Source organism: Montipora capricornis, chromosome 12 (genome assembly GCF_036669925.1).
Source record: "Montipora capricornis isolate CH-2021 chromosome 12, ASM3666992v2, whole genome shotgun sequence".
Lineage (NCBI taxonomy): Eukaryota > Metazoa > Cnidaria > Anthozoa > Scleractinia > Acroporidae > Montipora > Montipora capricornis.
Window position 1 is genome coordinate 19760037 of NC_090894.1, and position 20539 is coordinate 19780575.

The 20539-nt window shown below is 38.4% G+C and overlaps 2 protein-coding genes across 2 annotated transcripts in view; one reads left to right on the plus strand and one right to left on the minus strand.

Annotated features, from left to right (window-relative positions):
* Positions 1-481: 481 nt before the first annotated feature.
* LOC138025276 (serum response factor-like) lies at positions 482-6303 on the plus strand. The gene is made up of 4 exons (XM_068872509.1): positions 482-869; positions 996-1259; positions 3208-3522; positions 3959-6303. The coding sequence occupies exons 1-4, from the start codon at positions 558-560 to the stop codon at positions 4586-4588; spliced, it is 1521 nt and encodes a 506-aa protein (XP_068728610.1). The 5' UTR covers positions 482-557; the 3' UTR covers positions 4589-6303.
* Positions 6107-20539, minus strand: part of LOC138025275 (nuclear exosome regulator NRDE2-like) — a 15048-nt gene continuing 615 nt past the window's right edge. Inside the window, exons 2-9 of the mRNA XM_068872508.1 lie at positions 18806-20128; positions 17040-17178; positions 15629-16405; positions 11617-11772; positions 9886-10750; positions 8596-8664; positions 7317-7458; positions 6107-6822 (exon numbers count right to left, since the gene is read on the minus strand). Coding sequence (XP_068728609.1) covers positions 7333-7458; positions 8596-8664; positions 9886-10750; positions 11617-11772; positions 15629-16405; positions 17040-17178; positions 18806-20128 — 3455 coding nt within the window. The 3' untranslated portion in view covers positions 6107-6822; positions 7317-7332. The remainder of the gene's footprint in view (positions 6823-7316; positions 7459-8595; positions 8665-9885; positions 10751-11616; positions 11773-15628; positions 16406-17039; positions 17179-18805; positions 20129-20539) is intronic.

Genomic DNA, 20539 nt, shown 5'->3' on the forward strand with positions numbered 1-20539 from the left:
TTTGCGATATCGTACGACATTTGTGTAAAAACACGATACTGACATATGTTGACTGGTATGCAACTGGGATAGTTTTTCATTCTTTTAAAGGAATCGGCTTAAATGAGGCAACTCTGATGCGATTATATTTTGCTAAAGTTTTTTTAAGGTAAGCAGTCTTACGTGTTATTTTCTTTCCTTTTTTGTCTGCGAGTGTTTTTGTGCAGGTTACCGAGGTAACATCACGAAGAGAATGGGTTGCTGGGATAAAATTAGTTTTATTTACTTTTCAATTTTTACTTCCTCTTTTCCGTTATATCATTGCGTACGGCGCATTCCTCCCTGTAAATGCTAATTTTAAAAAAGTATAAAGAAAGAACATATATGAATATTTCTCCGGATTGGGTGAGAGAGGATGAGCTACAGATTTTTTGCGTCACTTCCGGTCGGGCGTAATATGGTCACATGATCCAGCAGCTCGCACATAAGTCCGCCATATTAGCCCACCCACATTCCTTTTTCAGAAGTACAGAGACGAAAAAGGAGTCTCCATAAAAGGCGATATCACAACCGGAATAATGCAGAGCGAAGAATCAACAACAACTTCAGTTACATTAGACACCATGCAATACGCATCTCAGGCTCAAGGAAGCGGAGTTCTTGACCCGACAACGATTGAACAAGGAGCATTCGAAGCAGCGATGGATCATCCAGATGAACACGGCATGAAGAGGCAAGCTGACAGCGATGATGGTGGAGGCGGTGAGGTGGTGGAAGATAGACCCAAGAAAAAAACGCGAGGGAGGGTGAAAATAGAAATGAAGTTTATAGAGAGCAAGCTAAGGAGGTATACAACGTTTAGCAAAAGGAAAACTGGAATTATGAAGAAGGTTAGTTGTTGATCAATATGATCATTTTCATAAGAACATAATTGTCAGCTGATCATGATGTTAAGTTGTCTGCACTTCTACCTGTTTTCCGTATTTACTGAATCGAATTTTATTAAAATCCCACAGGCCTACGAGCTCAGCACCCTGACAGGAACACAGGTGATGCTCTTGGTCGCTTCAGAAACGGGACATGTTTATACTTTCGCAACAAGGAAACTTCAACCTATGATTACATCTGAAAGTGGCAAGGCTCTTATTCAAACTTGTCTCAACTCGCCAGATCCTCCAGTTTCTCAGATTCCAAATCCAGACCAGCGAATGTCTGCTACAGGATACGAAGAAACTGATTTGACATACACTGTCAACGAAAACGAAGGGGATAAAATGCAGGTAAGAATACAGTGAGAAATTGCGAAAAGGTAATTGGCGAATACTTCATTCGTTTTTTCCAACCTTTTTTCCTCCATAGCCATTGAAATTGTTGGCTTTATCCAGAACATGATCATTTATTGTAAGGATGGGTAAATCCTGCTGAGTTTCCGGATACATTTTACAGCTAAGCTTTTCTCACAAACGTGATTAGAAATTTATAATGAAGCGGAGCGCTTTACTGTGGCTGGTTTCTACGTCGAAAACTCTCTTCTCGTAGTAATCGTCTGCTTTTTTTTCACTTTTTTAGGATTGCTTCACCTCAAACTGTTATTTTATTTACAAATTATAGGTGTATGATTGGTTTCCGCGTAGTCTACTTCGATTAGATATTTGTTTCGCGGCAAAATTTTCGCATTAGATTTTCAAACGCGGTATCCTTTCAAACATTCCAACCATATATGGCACCCGTTTCCTTCTTTGGTACGTTTCTTGCCCATTTTTGGACACGAATGTAAACCTAGGCTTGTTTGTTTCATTTGCCGAGTTTGGGGAATCCTCCTAGGAAGGAAATTTATTACAGTCCAAACGAATCAACGAGAAAATTGTAATATTTTCTCCTTCGGTCTTGGTTATTGTAACTTGATATGCCAATGGCGTTTGACGTTATTTTTCTGTCGAGTTTCATTCATCATCGTGTCCTTGCCAATATGATTAGCGGCGAAAGACAACTAATATTTTTCCAACTTCTATATTCCATTTTTGTGAAGATGTATGGGAACGACGTTATGATTATTTATTTAATGAATAAATACGTTTCTGTCAAGATGTTAAACTGTACTTCACACCGCAATGAAACTCAATACGTTGCGTTTGTGGCAGAGCTTTGCACTGGTAGCTTTGGGATAAGGATGAAAATAATGTGCTACAAATTTATAAGACTTAACAGTTTTCTCATAATCAACTTGCTTGAAACAATGATAGCAAATTTTTAAGCTTTCCGATTAATTAGCCAACTATTTGCCAAGGCAAACTCCTGCAAAACAGCATTACCGGTGATAAGGGGAGAGCAGTGGGTGAGAGCAACCCTCATCCACATGTACTGTATGTGGACCCAGGATTGATTCCTGCACTTGAAGCCGTTTATGATTTGTTCACTCAACTCTTAGAGATTTTTCTTTCCTGAGAGGCTCTTGTCTCAGGGAACTGCTCTTTGTTGATTTTTAGTCTTCATTAGAACACTTGTTCTTAGCAATATAATATAAAGTTTAAGGCATACAAAAATAATTATTATTAGTTGTAAGTCTTCTACTACACCTGAACAGAAGATGGGTAATTAACCATTCCTCTTGTCCCATAACACTTCAAAGTTCATAACCCTTCAGAAGTAAAAACTTTGCAGAGTAGGGCAGTGAGTTTCCTGTGTACTGGTCTGTTCTTTCATATACGTCCCAAATTAACCCACTGACTCTTAGGAGTCGGACCAGATAAGCTAACGACCTTGTAGCCTTGAACCTCTCGTTCAGAGCTTGGGGTTTTTTAGTTTAAAAAATTCCTTATTTGGATGTAATATAGCTCGTGCATTTTCTTGCATGTGCAGCTTCAATCTTATTTTTGTTCATATTTGGGCATAAATTTGGTGTTGTAAAACCATTAGCTTTGTTCCAAGGAAAAGAGTTGCTAGCCACGCACTTCAAGGTCATGCGCTTCTTGTGGAACTTGATAGATTTTACTGTGTCTAATGCCAGACGATTTTACTCGTCAATGGGGACAGTCCAGGGCAGTTCAGGTGTCAATGGGTTAACTCCCAGGACTATGAGAGAACTTGGCCAAAGGCATCTTGAGTGACGAAAGGCAAACAAAAGTGAGGCTATTAATTTTGTCTTTTTACCCAGCTTAATGCTACCATGTCCTGCTTGATATACATTACTCTCATGGAGACCTAATCGCTATGATTTTATTTTCAAAGGACCGAGGTGCTATTTATACCACCCAACAAATAGACGGAAGCCAAGGGTTAGCAGTAGGAGCATTATCTGGTACCAGTGGGCCCATGACGGGCATCACGGCATTGCCTGCGGCAGGTCATTCTTTCCCGATCACAACTTACATCCCACCTTCAAACATCCAGCAGCAGGGTGGAAATAAGAATCCATCTGTTCAATCCTCCTACTCTGTGCAAGCTATGCCTGGGGGAGCATTTACAACCATCTTTGCTCCAGGCACATCAGTTCAGTTAGGACAACCACTTACTCAAGGGCAACAGCAAGGTTCCACTGTACAGGTATGGGCAATTTTGAAAGAAAAAGTAGAGGGATAAAGAAAGGGAGGAGTTTGGTTTTTATTTCCAATTTTTTATCCTATTCCTTTTGAGTACAGTACTGTTGTGGTAGTGCTTAATCTATTATTTGGTATGATTTCCAGTTACATGTAGTAGGTTTTCTTCTGTATCCCAACTTTCTTCCTTATTTTACTCTCTTATCACATTAGAACTGTCCACCTCCGAGTGCTGTCTGCAATTTAGCATCTGCTTGGAGAGAACCAACTGAACACTGTTACCGTTACCATTACCAGTCTGAAAATGGATGGAAATACTCTTAACCCAGCTCATTTCTCTGTACTTAAAATTAATAGCCACAGCTTGAAGCAAGAAATAAGCAAAAATCAAAATATGTTAATCTTTAATTTCCCTTATAGTCAGTGTTTTCTTTCATGCACAGGTTCTTTCTCAGCCTGTACAGATCCAGCGAGTTCAGCCTCAAACACAGACTGTCCAGGTGAATGCAGTCAACCCCACAACCACGTCAAACACCATCACGTTACAAATGGGCCAAGAATCCAACCAGACACATGAGCATAACGTCGACCAGTCATCTGGCTCACAAGGGAACAATTTGCAATCAGTTGGAACAGTAGTGTTACCCATTGCAACCAATCAAGATGGCAGTGTTGTTTCCCTTGGCAATGTTGTCCCATCATCCATGATGCTTACATCACAAGCTGGGCAAATTCCTGTTATGTATAGTGTGTACGCATCGCCTTCCTCTGGACTTGTCACTGTGTCCAATCTCTCAGAGGGTGGTGGAGATCATTCATCCAACCACACTCATCATCTACAAGGAGAGGCCAATGACATGGGACAACAAAGCCTGCCTGGATCACTATCTCTTGCTACTGTCCAAGTACACCAGGATATGAACTCTGCCGTGCACACTTACTCAACACAGGGTGTTGTAACAGAGACCAGTGCTACTCAGACAGCAGAGGATATGCATATTGATCATACATCCTTAGATTCGGAGTCAGGCATAGGCAAAAATGATTTATCTGTCTCTCAAACTGAAGTTTGAATGTAGACTTAAATTATATGAAGATAATGAATGAGCATATGTCTCAGACGACAGGCATGCCACATCAGACAATGCTCTGATTTACGGTGTAGTCACTAACAGTATGGTAAGTTGCAAGAATACATGACTTTTTTTACACTTTAAATGCAAACTCGAGTAATAGAAAGTGAGAAAGTACAGATTGCAACTTAAAATAAACTAAGGAAACAATATTTGAAGGTTCCTACGGTTGACTCTTACCACTTGGTGATAAAATAATCCACAAATAAGTTCACTTAAGTTATAGCATTTACAGATAATGAAGCTTGTTTTTATTAATGAATGTAATTTTGTTTAACAAGCAAAGTCAAGAACTTATTACAGTACATGGACTTCACATTTTTGGTAAGCAATGTTAATAATTTTGCTAATCCTCTTTACAACAATATTAAAGACAAATCTTAAAGTTCTGTGGAATGCAGGAGTACAGGATCACATTGTTTTACTGTGTGAATCTGAAAACTGTGAACAATGTGATTTGATTAATGACATTAACCATTGTGCAGCAACCAATCAGAAGCGACATGAAACCACAAACTAATTACCATTACTGGTTGCAGTTTAGTTTTCTTGTGCATGATTTGATTGGCTTTTTACTTGAAACAATAACATTCCATAAACATTTCTACTGTTCATGGTTTTCGGATTTTTACAGTAAGTTTCCTTGCTACATCAATTTTCCTTTTTACCAGATGAATTCCTGGATAGTTGGAACCTATTAAAATATTACAATAATTGGAAATAATGTTACCCTGTTGGGTCCTCATTCTCCGGAGCGATCTTGTTGCTTATGTTCGCAAGTGTATGATTGTAAGCAGGTAAACTTGAGTCCCATAAGTGGACAGAGAGCTTGGGTCCTTGGGTCCCAGGAAAATAAGAGGGTTAACGCTTAGAACATCAGCTTGCAAATCTTTGTTACAGTGTTTAATTTGCCATTGGGGACCTTAAGTAAGGGAGACAGCTATGAGAATGCCATGAAACAGAAGGCTTAATGAACAAACGCAAAGGCACTGCACGCCCCACCCGTGTGTTTTACAATTTGGTACATTTCTTAGCCGTAAAATGACCAAATTTGAGGTTATGTGGAGGATGCGAGCACCTGACGATGAATTTCGATTTTGTCTGCAAACGTCAAGACTGTTCATACCAACTTCATTTCGTGCAATGCTGATATGCACTTTCCATGCCAAATGACTTGGACTAATTGTTATTGCAATAACAGAAAATAGTATTTTTTGACAACGTTCTCATAGCCATCATCGTTGTTTCTTGCATAAGGTCCCTATTATCAGCTTGTTTGCTACAACCAAATTCTCCAGGAAACTATCTATTTTGCAACCTCAATAACAACAATGCCGATAATTATGTTTGGGCGTGGAGGTTTCTGTAGCAGAGGTTTAACTGCTTTTCACCCAAATGAAAAGTAAATAAACAAAGACAAAACTTTTAAGAGGAAACTTGAGATGTCACAGTAGTAAATACCTTGAAGTTTAGTTGTAATGATTCACTATTGTGATGTAAGTATTTCCAAAACAATATTATTAGCCTCTATATTTTCAGTGATATCACAATCTAAACATGCAATATACAGTGGGATTTTGTTACATTTTTTTTACAATGTACCTTAAGTTTTACAGAAATATACAAAATATTAAAAGTCTTCAACAATCTTCAAACTGCCTTATTCTTATCTTCCGTGATATACAGCAGTAATGTTAATTGAGCAAAAACGTACTATTTGGACCCCCTTTACAGCTCATCTTAATGACAGTGTTCACAATAATAAAATTTAGTCACTCAATAGAATATCAAATTTCTGATTGGCCAATAATAAATACATTGAGACACAGTGATAAAGCTATTTTGTTGACTTACTGGTGTATAATAAACAAAAAATCATGTAAATTTTCTTGTGCATTTTGTGATTATTTTATGGTCAGTTGTGATGTTTTGAAAGTTCTCAAACTGCATGGGCCATAATTTTGATAACTTTCAAACCATCACTGAAGCCCATAAATCACAAAAATAATGCACTTGCACTCATTTGAATTCTGATACTTATGACAGAATACTAATGGGTTGACTTTACCATCAGTTTTAAGGTTAGTTTAACTGAAACTTTTGTAAAGGTAACTCGTTCACTTTTCATGTGAATAAGAAGTAATTACTCACAAGAAAGACTTTGCACTTTTGCTCTGAAAATATAAGGAAAAATGAAGAAATTATTGGTTTTTTGTATCAAACATTCGTTCCACAATTCAGATACTTGCGAGTGCTTAAATAATTCTGCGATAAAATATTCCACCAGCTACGCAGGCTAGAAGCAGAGAAGAGAACCAATAAACTCAACCCACATGTGATGCTGAGTGACTGGGAATTGAACCTGGGCCACCTCGGTAGGAGGTGGGTGCTCTCTGAACCACTTCACCATCTGGTGTGTGTTGCTCACATGACTACACCAGACAGTTGTGTGAATTGTTTACAAAACCACAGATGGGATGGGTCAGTTGTTGTTCAGAGCATTGGACCACTGTACTGGAAGTTGTACAGTTCAACTGTGGTAGGACAAATGCCAAGGGTATCTAAATAACTGAGATAAAAGTGTACATTTTGCAACCAAAAAATGTCTTACTACTATCTCAACTGTTTGCCTAAAATGTACCCTATCTTATTCAAAATCGACTTTTACCAAAACCGTGATGATCTTATCCTTCACAGAGAAGTTCAATCTCTTCAAGTGGAGCTCTAAGTCTTATTTCTTTTTCCACCATCACATCAACAATGTCTTGAATATCTTCTGGTAAATACTTCACAGCCTCCATGTATAAACACTGCAAGTAAAGCAGAGTTTAAAGCAAACTGGGCAAACAGTGAACGTTAATCCCTTATTATAAGTTTTACAAAGCTCAAAAACCAAATGTGTTTTATTGAATAACAGGCAGTACAAGAAACTCATTTGAAAGTTCACAGTTACAATAATGTGCTGTAACTGTCATATTATGTATTTACTGAAAGATTGACTAAAGCCCACTAATAATTCCTAACAATGAAAGTTGCTGCAAAAATGATGTTTTGTCAGCTACATGTAGCTGACATTATTATATGCAGGGGGATGTGAACCAGACACAAAGAAAAATGAATAATACCTGTAAGGGAGGTTATCACCCCTACCTATTGAGTAAAGAGGTGCATTTTTAGGCTGGAACAAATGTTTTGCACAAATTTCCAAATTTATCAGTTTGACCCAATACAAAACTTTTTACGGTTTTTTCTCCAAAACTGCTCAATATGAAAGGATGAGAAATTAATGCATTTTGTTAAAACGGGGTCCAAGAAACAGGTCAGTTAAAGGTGTTGATGTAATGTAGATGAAAATTCAAAGGAGAGATTAGAAGTGGTTTAAGATGGTGAGGGCTGGGCAGCATGCAGCTGACACAAAGAGGTAACTATTATTATACAGTCATGTAATAATAGGACAGAGTTTGGGGGCTTGACAAAACTGCATTCAAACCCACTTTCGTTTTCGCCAATATGATACATGAGCTTTCAAGGCTTAAAAACTTTGAAGAGAAAAGCTCTTGTCCACCTGTCAAGCAGTGCACTACTAGAATGTACTGGAGGCACTCCATCTCCTAGACTTCATTTACATGTAAAGAACCATCCAAAAGTGATTAGAAGCAAGCAAATAAACATTTCATCCTTAACCCCAACAAAAGGCATTCAGAATAATACTTGAACCCCTTTCCTACCACCATTTTTTACAATGTGACTACAGCAACTGGTCTTAGCAACTGTGATCATGACAACACCTTAAAAAAGGTGTTCACAGATATCAACTATGACCACACATCTGACTCTATCATGGTCTATTGGATTTTTATGAGTGACCTGCTCTGCTTCAGCACAGCAAGATATCCTTAGAAGCTACAGGTATCCCAGTTTGGTATGCCAGTCCTCTAAATGCTTACCTTAGCCCAAGGACAACTCTGCAATGCTTGGTAAAATACTGACTTGACCTTTTCCTTTCCATGTTTAGACTAGAAACAAAAATACCATACATGCACACAATCTTAAATGGGCTATGTCGCGTTATTTTAGGGTGTTTAGGGGAAATCTTTCGTTAATCACGAGTTTACAACTTGAAAATATTAACAGCAATGTGGAATTCCTTTCTGATAAAATTATTGTTAAATCACAAACTAGAAGATTATGAGCAAAAACGACCTTTATCCAGGCAACTTTCCATAAACTTGAAAAGCATTGAGCTGACTTTCTTTTTAAGATATCCCAAATGCAAGCCGTTTCCAAACTGGTCCATTTGTGTCCACCCATCATTGTTTCTCTTTCCTTTTGCTGACAGTTCTTTTATGTTGTCCAACAGTTTTAATTGATTATTGCAATGTTTCAATCTATATTTTGGGCATTTTGGGTGTAATGAAATTACATCATTCTCTGCGTGACATAGAACCTTTAACGTTTGATAAAATTATTATGGAACTTCCAAAAAATTCAATACTTCACTGTGAGAGTAATGCCCCCAAAAAAGATGACCATTCTTAATAATTAAGAATATTAGTTTTTGTCCAATTTAGAGAATGTACATGTGTTAAATAATTATTATTTAACACATGAACATTCTCTAATTAATGGGCAAAAACTAATAATTTTTCTAGGCTTCAGATTGGGTATTGTGGGTGCACATAAAATTATTAAACAAAATTATTATTGGATGAGGTTGAGCATGATATCATGAATTATCAAAACCGAGGTCTGTGTTATCTGCCGAAGCCAAAGGCTGAGGCAGATAACACAGACATGAGGTTTTGATAATTCATGACATCATGCGAAAACCGAATTCAATAATTGTTTTATTATACATTTTTCACATAATTCATCCTCAGAAACAGGAGAGAAGCATTCAGCCATTTTGTTTCTGAGGAGAACACTCCAAGGGGCTTAGTAACCAGGCAGACGTTGAACATGATAAATGTAATATCTGCAGCAGATATTACATTTATCATGTCAAGTTCACAAGCTATTGTGAATTGATTGAATGCTCTCGACCAATCAGATTTTTCATAGTGAGTCTGATGTATAATAAATGGACTAATATCTGTGACAAAACGTGGAGGATTGCATTTTGTCATACATGTCGCTATACCTCATACAGTCACATACAATGTGAATCAATTATTAAAATTATTGATCACACTTTTGGCTTCCTAGCTGTAAATTCAAGTTGGGATAATTACAGCTACCTCAAACTCCATGAACATTCTCCACAATGCCACACAATGTCTGCCTGATGAGCTAGAAACTGCCCTTTCAAACAGTGAATACTGACGATGGACTAGTCCTGTGCTGGGAAGAGAAGTGAAAGCAGTAGAGGAGTTTTCTTGGGACGTTGAGACTAAAGGGACACTGACTGTAACCAGAGACTGAGTCCTAAGCTGCTCGTAATAAAGAGAAAAGAGCCATGGGACTGGTGTGGTAGCCTTTTGCACAGCTCTGTCAAGTGTTCTCCTGATCTCGCAACTGAGAACAGACTTTGATTCAAGTTGGATGTAGAATGACAGGAATTCAGGATTATCAGGATACATCTCTAAAATGGACAGTATAATACTTTTTGTGTCCTTTAGTGGCAACCTTCGGCTGCTGTCACAGTGGAATTTAAAAATCCTGATGTATGCGCTGAAAATGAGCTCCCAGTCCATTGCACTTAGACCAGACATGTTTGACTTTGAAGACCATGCTGTTGACAAATCCTTACACATGGCTAACACAGTGGAAATGCCCATACTCAAGTACTCAAACAAAGCAATGCAAGCTTCAAGGTGCACTGCCAAACTTCCAGAGCCAAAACCACACTCCAAACATAGTTCACTATTGGAGTGGGTGGCAGCCATCTCAAGGATCTCTTGGTGCATCTTTTTGTAGATTCTACGGCACTTAAGTACTCTGATTGCAGACAATTCTGTGACTTCTGGAGTGGATGAGACTGGTTGAAATTTAGCTCCCTCAAAAAACAATGCCAAAATATGCAATGCCTTCTTGTTTCCACCACTCTCATCTTTGGTTTGTCCTGAACTTGTTTTGATGCCTGTCTGTAGCTCTGCATAAGACCTGGTAAAAATATTGTACATGTAACCTTGTAATAAAGTTAAAAAGTCGAAACCACAACATGTTTTGCTTTAAAATTAATGCAGCTTCACCAAATAAGGCACATAATTACAGAACAACAAATTTAAAGCATTTGTGTTAAGTCTGCACATCTTTAGTCAGTCTGGTCCATTCAATTAAATGCATGATCTATGCATGCATCAACAGATTCATCATTTTACCAAAGGTCGCCAAATTTACAGTTCATGCGTTCTGCTAGCCATTAGCAATTATTTTTGGCAATCAGGCACAAGTTGCTTGGAGCATCATTAGTGCTAACCAGTGTTGGACACCATGACAACCAATTTGGTAGCATAGGTCTTTGAGCCTGGTTAACACTAACCATGCCTTAAGAATCTCAGCCCAGATACCGGTAATTTTGACGAACCATACAAGGTAATGTTTACCTAACCAATGTTGAACATGAGTTGCCTAATAGTACATAATTCATAAAAGGTGATTCTCCAGTTTTCTCTAAGGAGGATGAAAAACCATAAGTCTTGCCTGCCCTCAAAACACTACATGTACTAGGTAAAAGAACCTTCCACAACGTTAAAGATACCATACTCCACAAGTTGTGGTTTAGCCTACATGAACATGTATATCACAGTGCTGTAAAATCTCTTATTCCATACATGGAAAATGCATTGCATGGTTATCAGTCATAGTTCAGATTTTTTCATGAAACCACTGTCAATGTTAAATTTTATTATCATAATCTGCAACAAAGAAAAATCAAAATTAGTTTGAAAGAGGGAAAAAATGAACCACTGTAACAGTGACAACAGATACATGTAAACCAAAATGCCGCAGCCGGAACAAAATCTGACCTGAACAGAGGGGCTAAACCTCTTTTTCTTGTCTGTTCATCGGGGAGCATGTCTATGCCCATCATGAGAGTTGAGTCAAAAACTCTGCAAGCTTCATTAGTGTTACCAGATAACCACTCCATTTCTGCAAACACTTGCCACAATAATAAAATGTTCCTGAAAATTTAATAAATTATAATATTGTTAACTGCTAGCCTTGTAAAATGAGAGATAGAGGGGGAACTCAGTGCCAAATTAAAAACAAAATGTGTCTCTCTGATAATCATCTGCAACATCCCAAATGCAATGAATGGCCTGAATGATGAAGAAGAATGTTTACTCATGCTCGCTGTGTTAATATTTTACCTATGGAGCTAAAACATATACGTGCTTGCAGTCCTCTTAAATGGATATGTGATAACTGTACCCTGAGCGAACTCCCGTTCTTCAGTGTCAAGGATTTTGACTCTTTAGATCCACTGAATGAACATGTTTCGTCTAACGAATATAATTCTGATAGTCATCTGGAGGAATTAAATGCCAGGAGATCAAATTTTTCTGTTATGCACTTGAACACCCAATGTATGACTTCTACATTTAATGAGCTGCTGCTGACAGTTCAGACATACCAACTTGATGTAGTGTCCCTAAGTGAAACGTGGCTGAAGGATAATCACCTATTATTGAATCATGTTTCAATTCCTGGCTACACCCAAGAATTTAGAAACAGAGATGGAATTAAAGGTGGAGGTGTTGGAGCATATATTAAAGAAAGCATCAAATACAAGAGGCGAAAGGACATTGAAAATAAGCACCCCAATCTGGAGCACCTTTGGATTGAGATTGGTGGTAAAAATAAGAACAGTTCTTTATTATTGGGAACAATTTACAGATCAACACGAATCCTCGACACTCAACAATGGTTTTTGGAAATGGAGAACATGTTAAGTGAACTCACAACCTCCTGGAATGGTCTGTTGGTTCTCCTGGGTGACTTTAACATTGATCTGTTAAAACCCACACCTATGGCTAGACAGTTCCTTGATCTCTTGTATATTTTTAACTTAACGCAACATGTGGACAAACCTACTAGAACGACACGTCAAAGTGAAACGCTCATCGACCATATCATTTCCAATTGTCCGCAACGTGTAAAATTCATTAATGTCCTGCCTTGCTCAACCATCAGTGACCATGATGCTCCTTACGCTTGCATAGATATACGTGTTACGCGCTTTGCTCCAAGGTTTAAATACATTCGTAATGAGCGTCAGTTCAATGAGGAGTCTTACGTGGAAGACTGTGCTAATCTCCCATTGAGTGTTGTTTATGCTCTGGAGGATCCCAATGAAAAACTTGACGTTTTTAGTGGCCTTATATTGCAGTGTATAGAACGACATGCGCCGCTAAAGCGTACTAGGCTAACTCGTCCTCCGGCTCCATGGTTACAAAAAGATGAAATACGGCAGACTCAGCTACTGAGGGACAAGCTTCGGTTCGAAGCACACGCAACTAAAGCACAAGACATCTGGCAAAAGTTTCGTGATGTGCGAAACCTCCTGAAGAAGAAAATACGTGAGGCTCGCCAAAATTTCATCAATAAAGCTCTCTCATCCAAAAAGCCTAAAGAGGTGTGGCAGGTTATCTACCGTATTCTGCACCCAAATCCTACACCCTTGAGGTGCAATGTAGATGCTCTAAATGAACACTTTGCAAGTACAGCCACGAGGACTACTGGTGTCCAAACATCTGATACTAAAGAAGACCTGATAGCCTTCTTGGATGCACTACAACCCGAAGAGTCTCTGACAGGAAATGACAGCTTTACCTTGAGGCTTGTTACATTCCATGAGGTCCTACGTGAGCTAAAGCACCTACGATCAGACACATCCACAGGTCCTGACCTAATTCCAACAAAATTTTTAAAGCCTATTGCTGAATATATTGCGAGCCCTTTAACTCACATAATTAACTCATTTATTACATTGTGTGACTTTCCAGATAAATGGAAACAAGCTCGTATAACTCCAATCCCAAAAGTGGATAGTCCTCAAGATAACAATGATTTTCGACCAATCTCTATATTGCCCGTTTTGTCTAAAATCTACGAGAGGCTTGTTCACAACCAAGTTGTTGAGTTTTTGGAAAATCACCATCTCCTTGAGGACAACATTTCTGGCTTTAGGAAAGGCCACTCTACAACATCTGTTTTATTAAGCATACGTGATGACATATTGAAAGCAATGAATCGGAGCGAATGCACCCTGCTTGTTTTAGCTGACTTCTCGAAAGCTTTTGACACTGTCAAGTATAAGTCTGTGCTTGAGAAAATGAATGTTCTCGGATTTTCAAAGTCATACCTTAAATGGACAGTCAACTACTTGTGTGGAAGAGAGCAGTTTGTTCAAATCGATGACCGGATTTCAAAATCTGTCAACATTAGCTTTGGAGTCCCACAAGGTTCGATCATGGGTCCTCTCATTTTCAACATATATATTGCTGATCTCCAAGGGAAACTCGATTGTGCTTGTCATCAATATGCTGATGACACAACCATATATCAAGCATCGAAGCCTGCTGAACTATCATCTTGCATTATTTCAGTGCAACGTAATTTGGATAAACTGCAATGTTGGGCTAATGAAGCAAATCTGGCTTTAAATCCCAGCAAAACGAAGTACATGTTATTATCTTCCACTAAACTTTCTTCCTATCATGAACTTAATAACATTGACATTGATTTAAGAGTTGGAAGTATATCCTTAGAACGTGTATCTTCGGCAAAACTTTTAGGGACCCATATTGATCACAACCTAAAATGGGAAGAAAATGTCAAGCAAACTTCAGCTTCTTGCTATCGCACTCTTGGAATCTTAAAGAAATTGAGGAACTTTCTTCCATTTCATATTCGCAAGCAGTTAGTTCAGGCCCTAGTACTTTCTAAGTTGTACTACAATTGTGTTGTCTATCATAATTTACCACATTACCTTGTTAAACGCCTACAAAGAATTCAAACGGCATGCGCGAGCTTTGTTGTAGGTAAATTTGTTGAAAGGGAGGATATTATAAAGCTAAGTTGGCTACCAGTTAAAGAACATATCGAATGGCAGTTGTTAAAGCTAGTTCATAAGGCGATTTATTCTCGTGAATGGCCAGGTTACCTGCGACTGAAGCAATTTATGCACAATCGAACGCTGAGGTCCAGTGCAGCTATGCAGCTTGAAATCCCATTAGTGTCATATATTTATCAAGACCAAGCTGCTAAAAGCTTTAACATTTTACCTGGATGTGTAAGGAACTGTCTTGATTTTAACCAGTTTTCTAAGATGACTTTTAAGTTTTTAATGAAAAAGGTCAAAGATAATTTTTTAGCTTAACGTTTTTATTAAGCACTGTAAATAGATATATTTATTTTTATTATTGTATTTTTATTACTTTTTTACTTTTTTTTTTTTACCTTTATTTTTATTTTAGATGATATATTTTAGCAGATGAAGAGCCACCTTGTGGAAATGCTGAATAAAGCCATTATTATTATTATTATTATTATTATTATTATGAAAAGGAAAATAAAACAGATAAATGGGATGAGATCCACATTTATATTCACAGTTACTGTAAAAAGTAAAGGCTAAGAAGAGATGAAAGGGATCAGTGTTATGTACTGTAGCAGTGCTGCAAACTTCAACTGTTGTTTAATTTTTAGTAATCAATGACCAGATATGTCAATTTTATTCATTAACTGTTCATCAAATTGAATTGAAAATGGTCATAGCAATAATGTGATGGTTTTGCAAAACATCCAGAATTACTTATTGTTGAAGGGAAATATTCTACTACAAGATCCACCTTAACTCATTGACCCCTTGGAGTAACACTTTTAAATAAATTTTATTCTCAACTGTCTAATGCCAAACGATTTTACTCGTCAACGGAGGAGGGGTGCAGGAGTCAATGAGTTAAGTTGAAAAACACTCCTAAACACATAAAACCAAAAAAAAAATCCCCAAAACACAGTGAAGCACTTGCAAACCTGTTTTCTGGCATTTTGAGAAGGCTCTTGGCTAGTTTTCTGACATCTTTGTACATCCTCACAGCTAAGCCTGGTGACTGTGCTTCCTGAGTGAGTTTGAATTCATACCAAAGCCATGTTTCAATAAGTAAAGTTCTTGCTTTTTCAGAAACCACAGGCAAGCTTTGAACAAAAATATTTCTTATAAAGCTTAGACCCTCATGAGAGGGCCTTTGTTGCTCCGAAGACATGTCACTAATCCAATGGTTCGACTGCCACAATCCAAGAAATTGTGGAAAGGCCGTTTTCTGCGGCTCAAGTATCTGTAAGGCATGCTCCAGCGACATCTGTAGGTACCTTTGAACATCACCACTTGTGGATGAGCTCACACAAGGTACTTGAACTCCAAGGAATTTCAAAAATGAAAAGACCAGTTTGACAATGTTGGCTGAATCAGCGATTTTGAACAAACTTGAACTGACGTCATCAAAAAGAACGAGTCTTTCTGGGTCATCACAGTCTTCCTCTGTTTGACCCCCTTCTCTATTTGGTTGCCAAGGAAACAGTTGCTTCCTTTCTCTGGACAATTCAAGTTGCAGCCAATTCTTCCACATGGGCTGACCTTGGTCAAGAGAACTCTCATCATCATTTCCATCAAAAGAAGCATTTTTCTCTTCCTTTCCACCACTGCATGTTGACCAAAAAATCTTCTCAATATCAACATGCACTTCAGTTGGAATATTTCCATCTTTTCTTGCCATCCATGTGTTCCACCCATTAGCACCTTTTTCTCCAAACCTTGACACAAAGTGACATTGGATGCATTAGAACTCACACCATTTTATTGCTGCTTGTTAAGTCTAATAAGATAAAGCTCCAGTCAGCTGAGCTACATGTACTGTATGAATGTACATGTACTTGTAACTGTATTCTTGGGTTTCAATCCAAGATAGACCAAAAATAATTTAATTGAGAACAAAGTGCTGCCTTTGCTTGCCTAGTCTTGACTGCAAAGCAGGCAGTTTGGTGTTCATTGGATTAGTTGTAAAACTCAAGCAGCTGTTAAAATGCTGGCCTGTGGTCAAAGAGAAGGCAAGGACAAGCTAGGATACAAAAAAAATTGTCTCTTTTATAGTCTATCTTTTTTGCTACGTTTTAGCTACACATTCAAGTCAATTTGTTATAATGAAAAAACTTACCCAATGACACCCCATACACCTGCTGAACAGTCAGGCAAAGTCATGGGTCAAGGTCCACAACCTTCATACTTCATGTTGTAGTGGTCCCACCTTTACTTTGTGGTGGTATGTGCTATTAAATTTCCATGACAAGCAACTGTAAAATTTGACGCTTCTTTACTTGTATATTGCACAAATTAAGACGTAATTTTGACAATAATTATTGGGATGACAGGCAGCTTACATGTGCATACCTTGGTGCTCCACTGTCCCAGAACGTCTCCAGGAAAGCCAGCTGTCCACTAAGAGGGGTGCTCTTCTCTAGTTCAGGTGAACAAAAACAGTTCAATTCAACCATGGCCTGAAGGCAAGCAACAGCCTTTTCTGTGTGGCCTGAAGACCAAACATAAGATCAAACAATCTACGTTTCATTCTCACTTGTGCTGGATTGAAAACAACAAAAACAAGCTTTTGCCTCCAATTCTAACCCCATCACCTTCAATGACGAAGCTCCAAAGCAGAAGAGAGGCCACATATCTCCTTACACCACCTCCCTACCCATTGGTGAATAACACATAAAGGGACTAAAATCACCCTCTCTCAGACAACACTTGCCTGCTCTGCTCTCTGGAACAGACTGAATAGACCACTATTCCATTAAAAGACTACACTATGAAAGACATAATCATTTGGGCTGCAGAGAAATAATAAATAATGTTACATCACTGATTGTGTTAAGATTTCAGATCATGGCATTTATGAACATTACTTGTGCAGTAACAAAACCAAAGCCTAAAAATCAGGTTTAAACAGGATTGGAGCCCATGACCTCTGGGACATCAGTACAGTGCTTTCCCATTTGAATTATCGTGCCAACTGGGAGCTGATCATTTTTTAAATTCATACATGTATTAAGCCCATAGAGGATGAAGAAATATGAAAGACATAAAGAAATTTACATTAACATGGTTCTCTCCGCAGTTCAAATTTAAGGTTACTGCTAACCTTCTTCTGGGGTGCCTTCTGGGAAATCTTTCGAAACCACGTTATTTTCGGTAAAACTCCAGCAAACTATATATCACCGAAAAGGCCCTCTGAAGAGGGTTTGTGACAAAACAGTTTTGAATTCGCGGGAAAAGGCATTCAGCGCTGAATCATTAGCCACAGATTATTGATTGCAGACTCAACCGCATTGACTACAAATAAATGGTGAACTCAACAGTCGGAGGTCTGAGGTATTGACGAGTGTTGACATCTCATAACACCTTTGGGGATTAACATTTTAGTCATGCAAAACACAAAATTTGCAATAGCTTTGCAAGAAAAAAAACTTTTCAAATAATTTCTGTTTTAGAACAAAGTAAATATAATGAGCAATCTTATGGTGGCTTTTCAAAATTTTGCAAACTTCGAGACCGAAAAGGCTAGCAGTAACCTTAAGGTAAACTCTTTCATTAACTTAATACTGTAGTCTCTTTATTTCCGCTATGGGCTTAATATGAACACTTAAAACCACGCACCGGTGACTCTCTTGGTTGAGCACCGGGCTGCCATGCGGGAGGTCGTGAGTTTGACTCCGGGCGGACCAACACTCAGGGAAAAAAAGTGCTGCCTTTGGAATAACATCCGCAAATGGTTAGACTTTCAAGTCTTCTTGGATAAGGACTAGAAACTGTAGGCCCCATTTCACAAATATCTTTGCTGTTCATACGTTCCCTGTGGGGCATTAAAGAACCCACACACTATTTGAGAAGAGTAGGGGATAAAGTTCCTGGTGTTGTGGCTGTCCTCCGTGAGTGTATGGGTGCGTGGGTATAGCAGGTCCACATTAGCTGTATACTGCTAGCTGCCAATACTTCAACCTGCTCGAACAAATAGATAAATAACAAACAAACAAAATGACCAGCTTCCAGGTAGCTTGGTAGCCAGAGAGGTCATGGGGTTCAAATCTTGTGTAAGAATAATTAAAACACAACAATAATATTATTACCAAACCACACAACCAGCAAACTTGTTTTACCTGACTGCCTTGCAAACTGACACTGATCAATGAACAAGTCCAACATTTCACTCTCTAGATCACCAACAGCTTGATGAGACGTAAATGTTCCTTCTTTAATTGATGACAGAGTGCTCAAACACTTTCCATATGCTGCTGCGGCTTTACCAAATGAGAACACCGCAAACCTAGATTGCACGAAAAGCAAGTAGTGTCGCCATAACAAGGTGTTATTTGGATGAACAAAACTGACTTTCTTCCATTTCTGAAGCAATTCTTCAGCATCCATGATCTCACTGCAGAGATCCAAATGACTCATTATCAGCTCCACAGCATTGGAATTTTGCTGCAAGGCTTTCTCAAACATTGCAATTTTTTTCTCAATGACAGTTCTCGTGGAAGCTTTTCTCTGTTCTCTTCCTGTTGCTGTAAAACTTGTTTTCACATAATCTTCTGTTTGGACAACCTCCTCTTGTAAAGCAGCCAGACTGAGCCATGCTTGAATGTCGTGAGGATTTTCCCTCACAACTTTATTTAACTCGGCAGTCTTTTGCAAAATACTGGTATTACCATAATTAGAAGAATCAGTTTCTATGTCTGAACTTGTTGAACAGCCTTCTGTACCTTTCTCATTCACACCAAGCTCAAGAGAGATATACTCATTGTCACTGCTTATAGAAAGACTCTGCTTTGATTGTGTGAATGCTGCTGTAGACATTCCCTCTGAGTTTTCAAATGCTTGCACATCATTTACATTCCAGTATCTCAATGTCTCAGGCCTAATCTTTTTCTTTTTGCTTCCCCTTTTTTCAAACAACTCAATAAGCTGTTGTTTGCCAAGTCCAAGGCAGACCACACTTGACCTCATCTTGTACAAAGCAACATCAAGCCTGTATAAAGTATCATACATTCGATTTGCCAGATCAGGCTTTTTGTGCAGTCGAAAAGCCTTTTCAGGAGCAAGCTTAGCCTCTTCAATCCAAATTGTATCAGGTTTACCAGCATCTTCACTAGTGTTTTGTTTACTTGCTGACTTGCTGTCCTTATGCTTGTGTTTCTTCTTGTGTTTATGCTTCTTTTTATCCTTGTGGTGACTGCTTGCACCTTCACTGTAATCATCGTCAGCTTTGAGGTTAATTTCTTTAAGGTAAAGGAGTTCTCTTTCATCATCTAAACTAACGATGTTAGCATGTGATCGCTTGCTTCCTGATTCTGGAGACTGCAAATGTGTATTTTCTGCAGGACTTGCATAAGAGCCCTTTCTCTGGTCTGTCTCATTGATCTCATTTCTACATGCTATATTTTTATAGCTCTCATTTCTCAGCCACTTTGGTTGTTTGTCTTCTGCAAATACAGTATATTTGAAAAATATAACTGCTTAAGTACCATCCAGTGACAAGGAAGTTACATGTACAGTAGCTTTTACGTGAACTTAAAACAATTAATTTCGATATTTTGCTCTGTACTCTATCACAGCAATCGACGAACGTCATGGTGCGTATGCGTTTTACCAAAAATCAAAGAAACATGCTTTATTTTAGCTTATTTCTTGCCTCTGATACAGATATTGACATCTGGAGCAACTTCTCAAGAGAAAAGAGACAATTTAGAATATCACTCAAGGCTGCTGCCTAAGAAAATTTTAAAGGGGCCCTCAGAGCTAAACGCTGAGAACTTAGGAGCCCAACATATGAAGTGAAAGGTGTTGCTGTGAAAAATTAAGGCGCCCAGAGCTATTCTTTGGGAGCCCCAGGC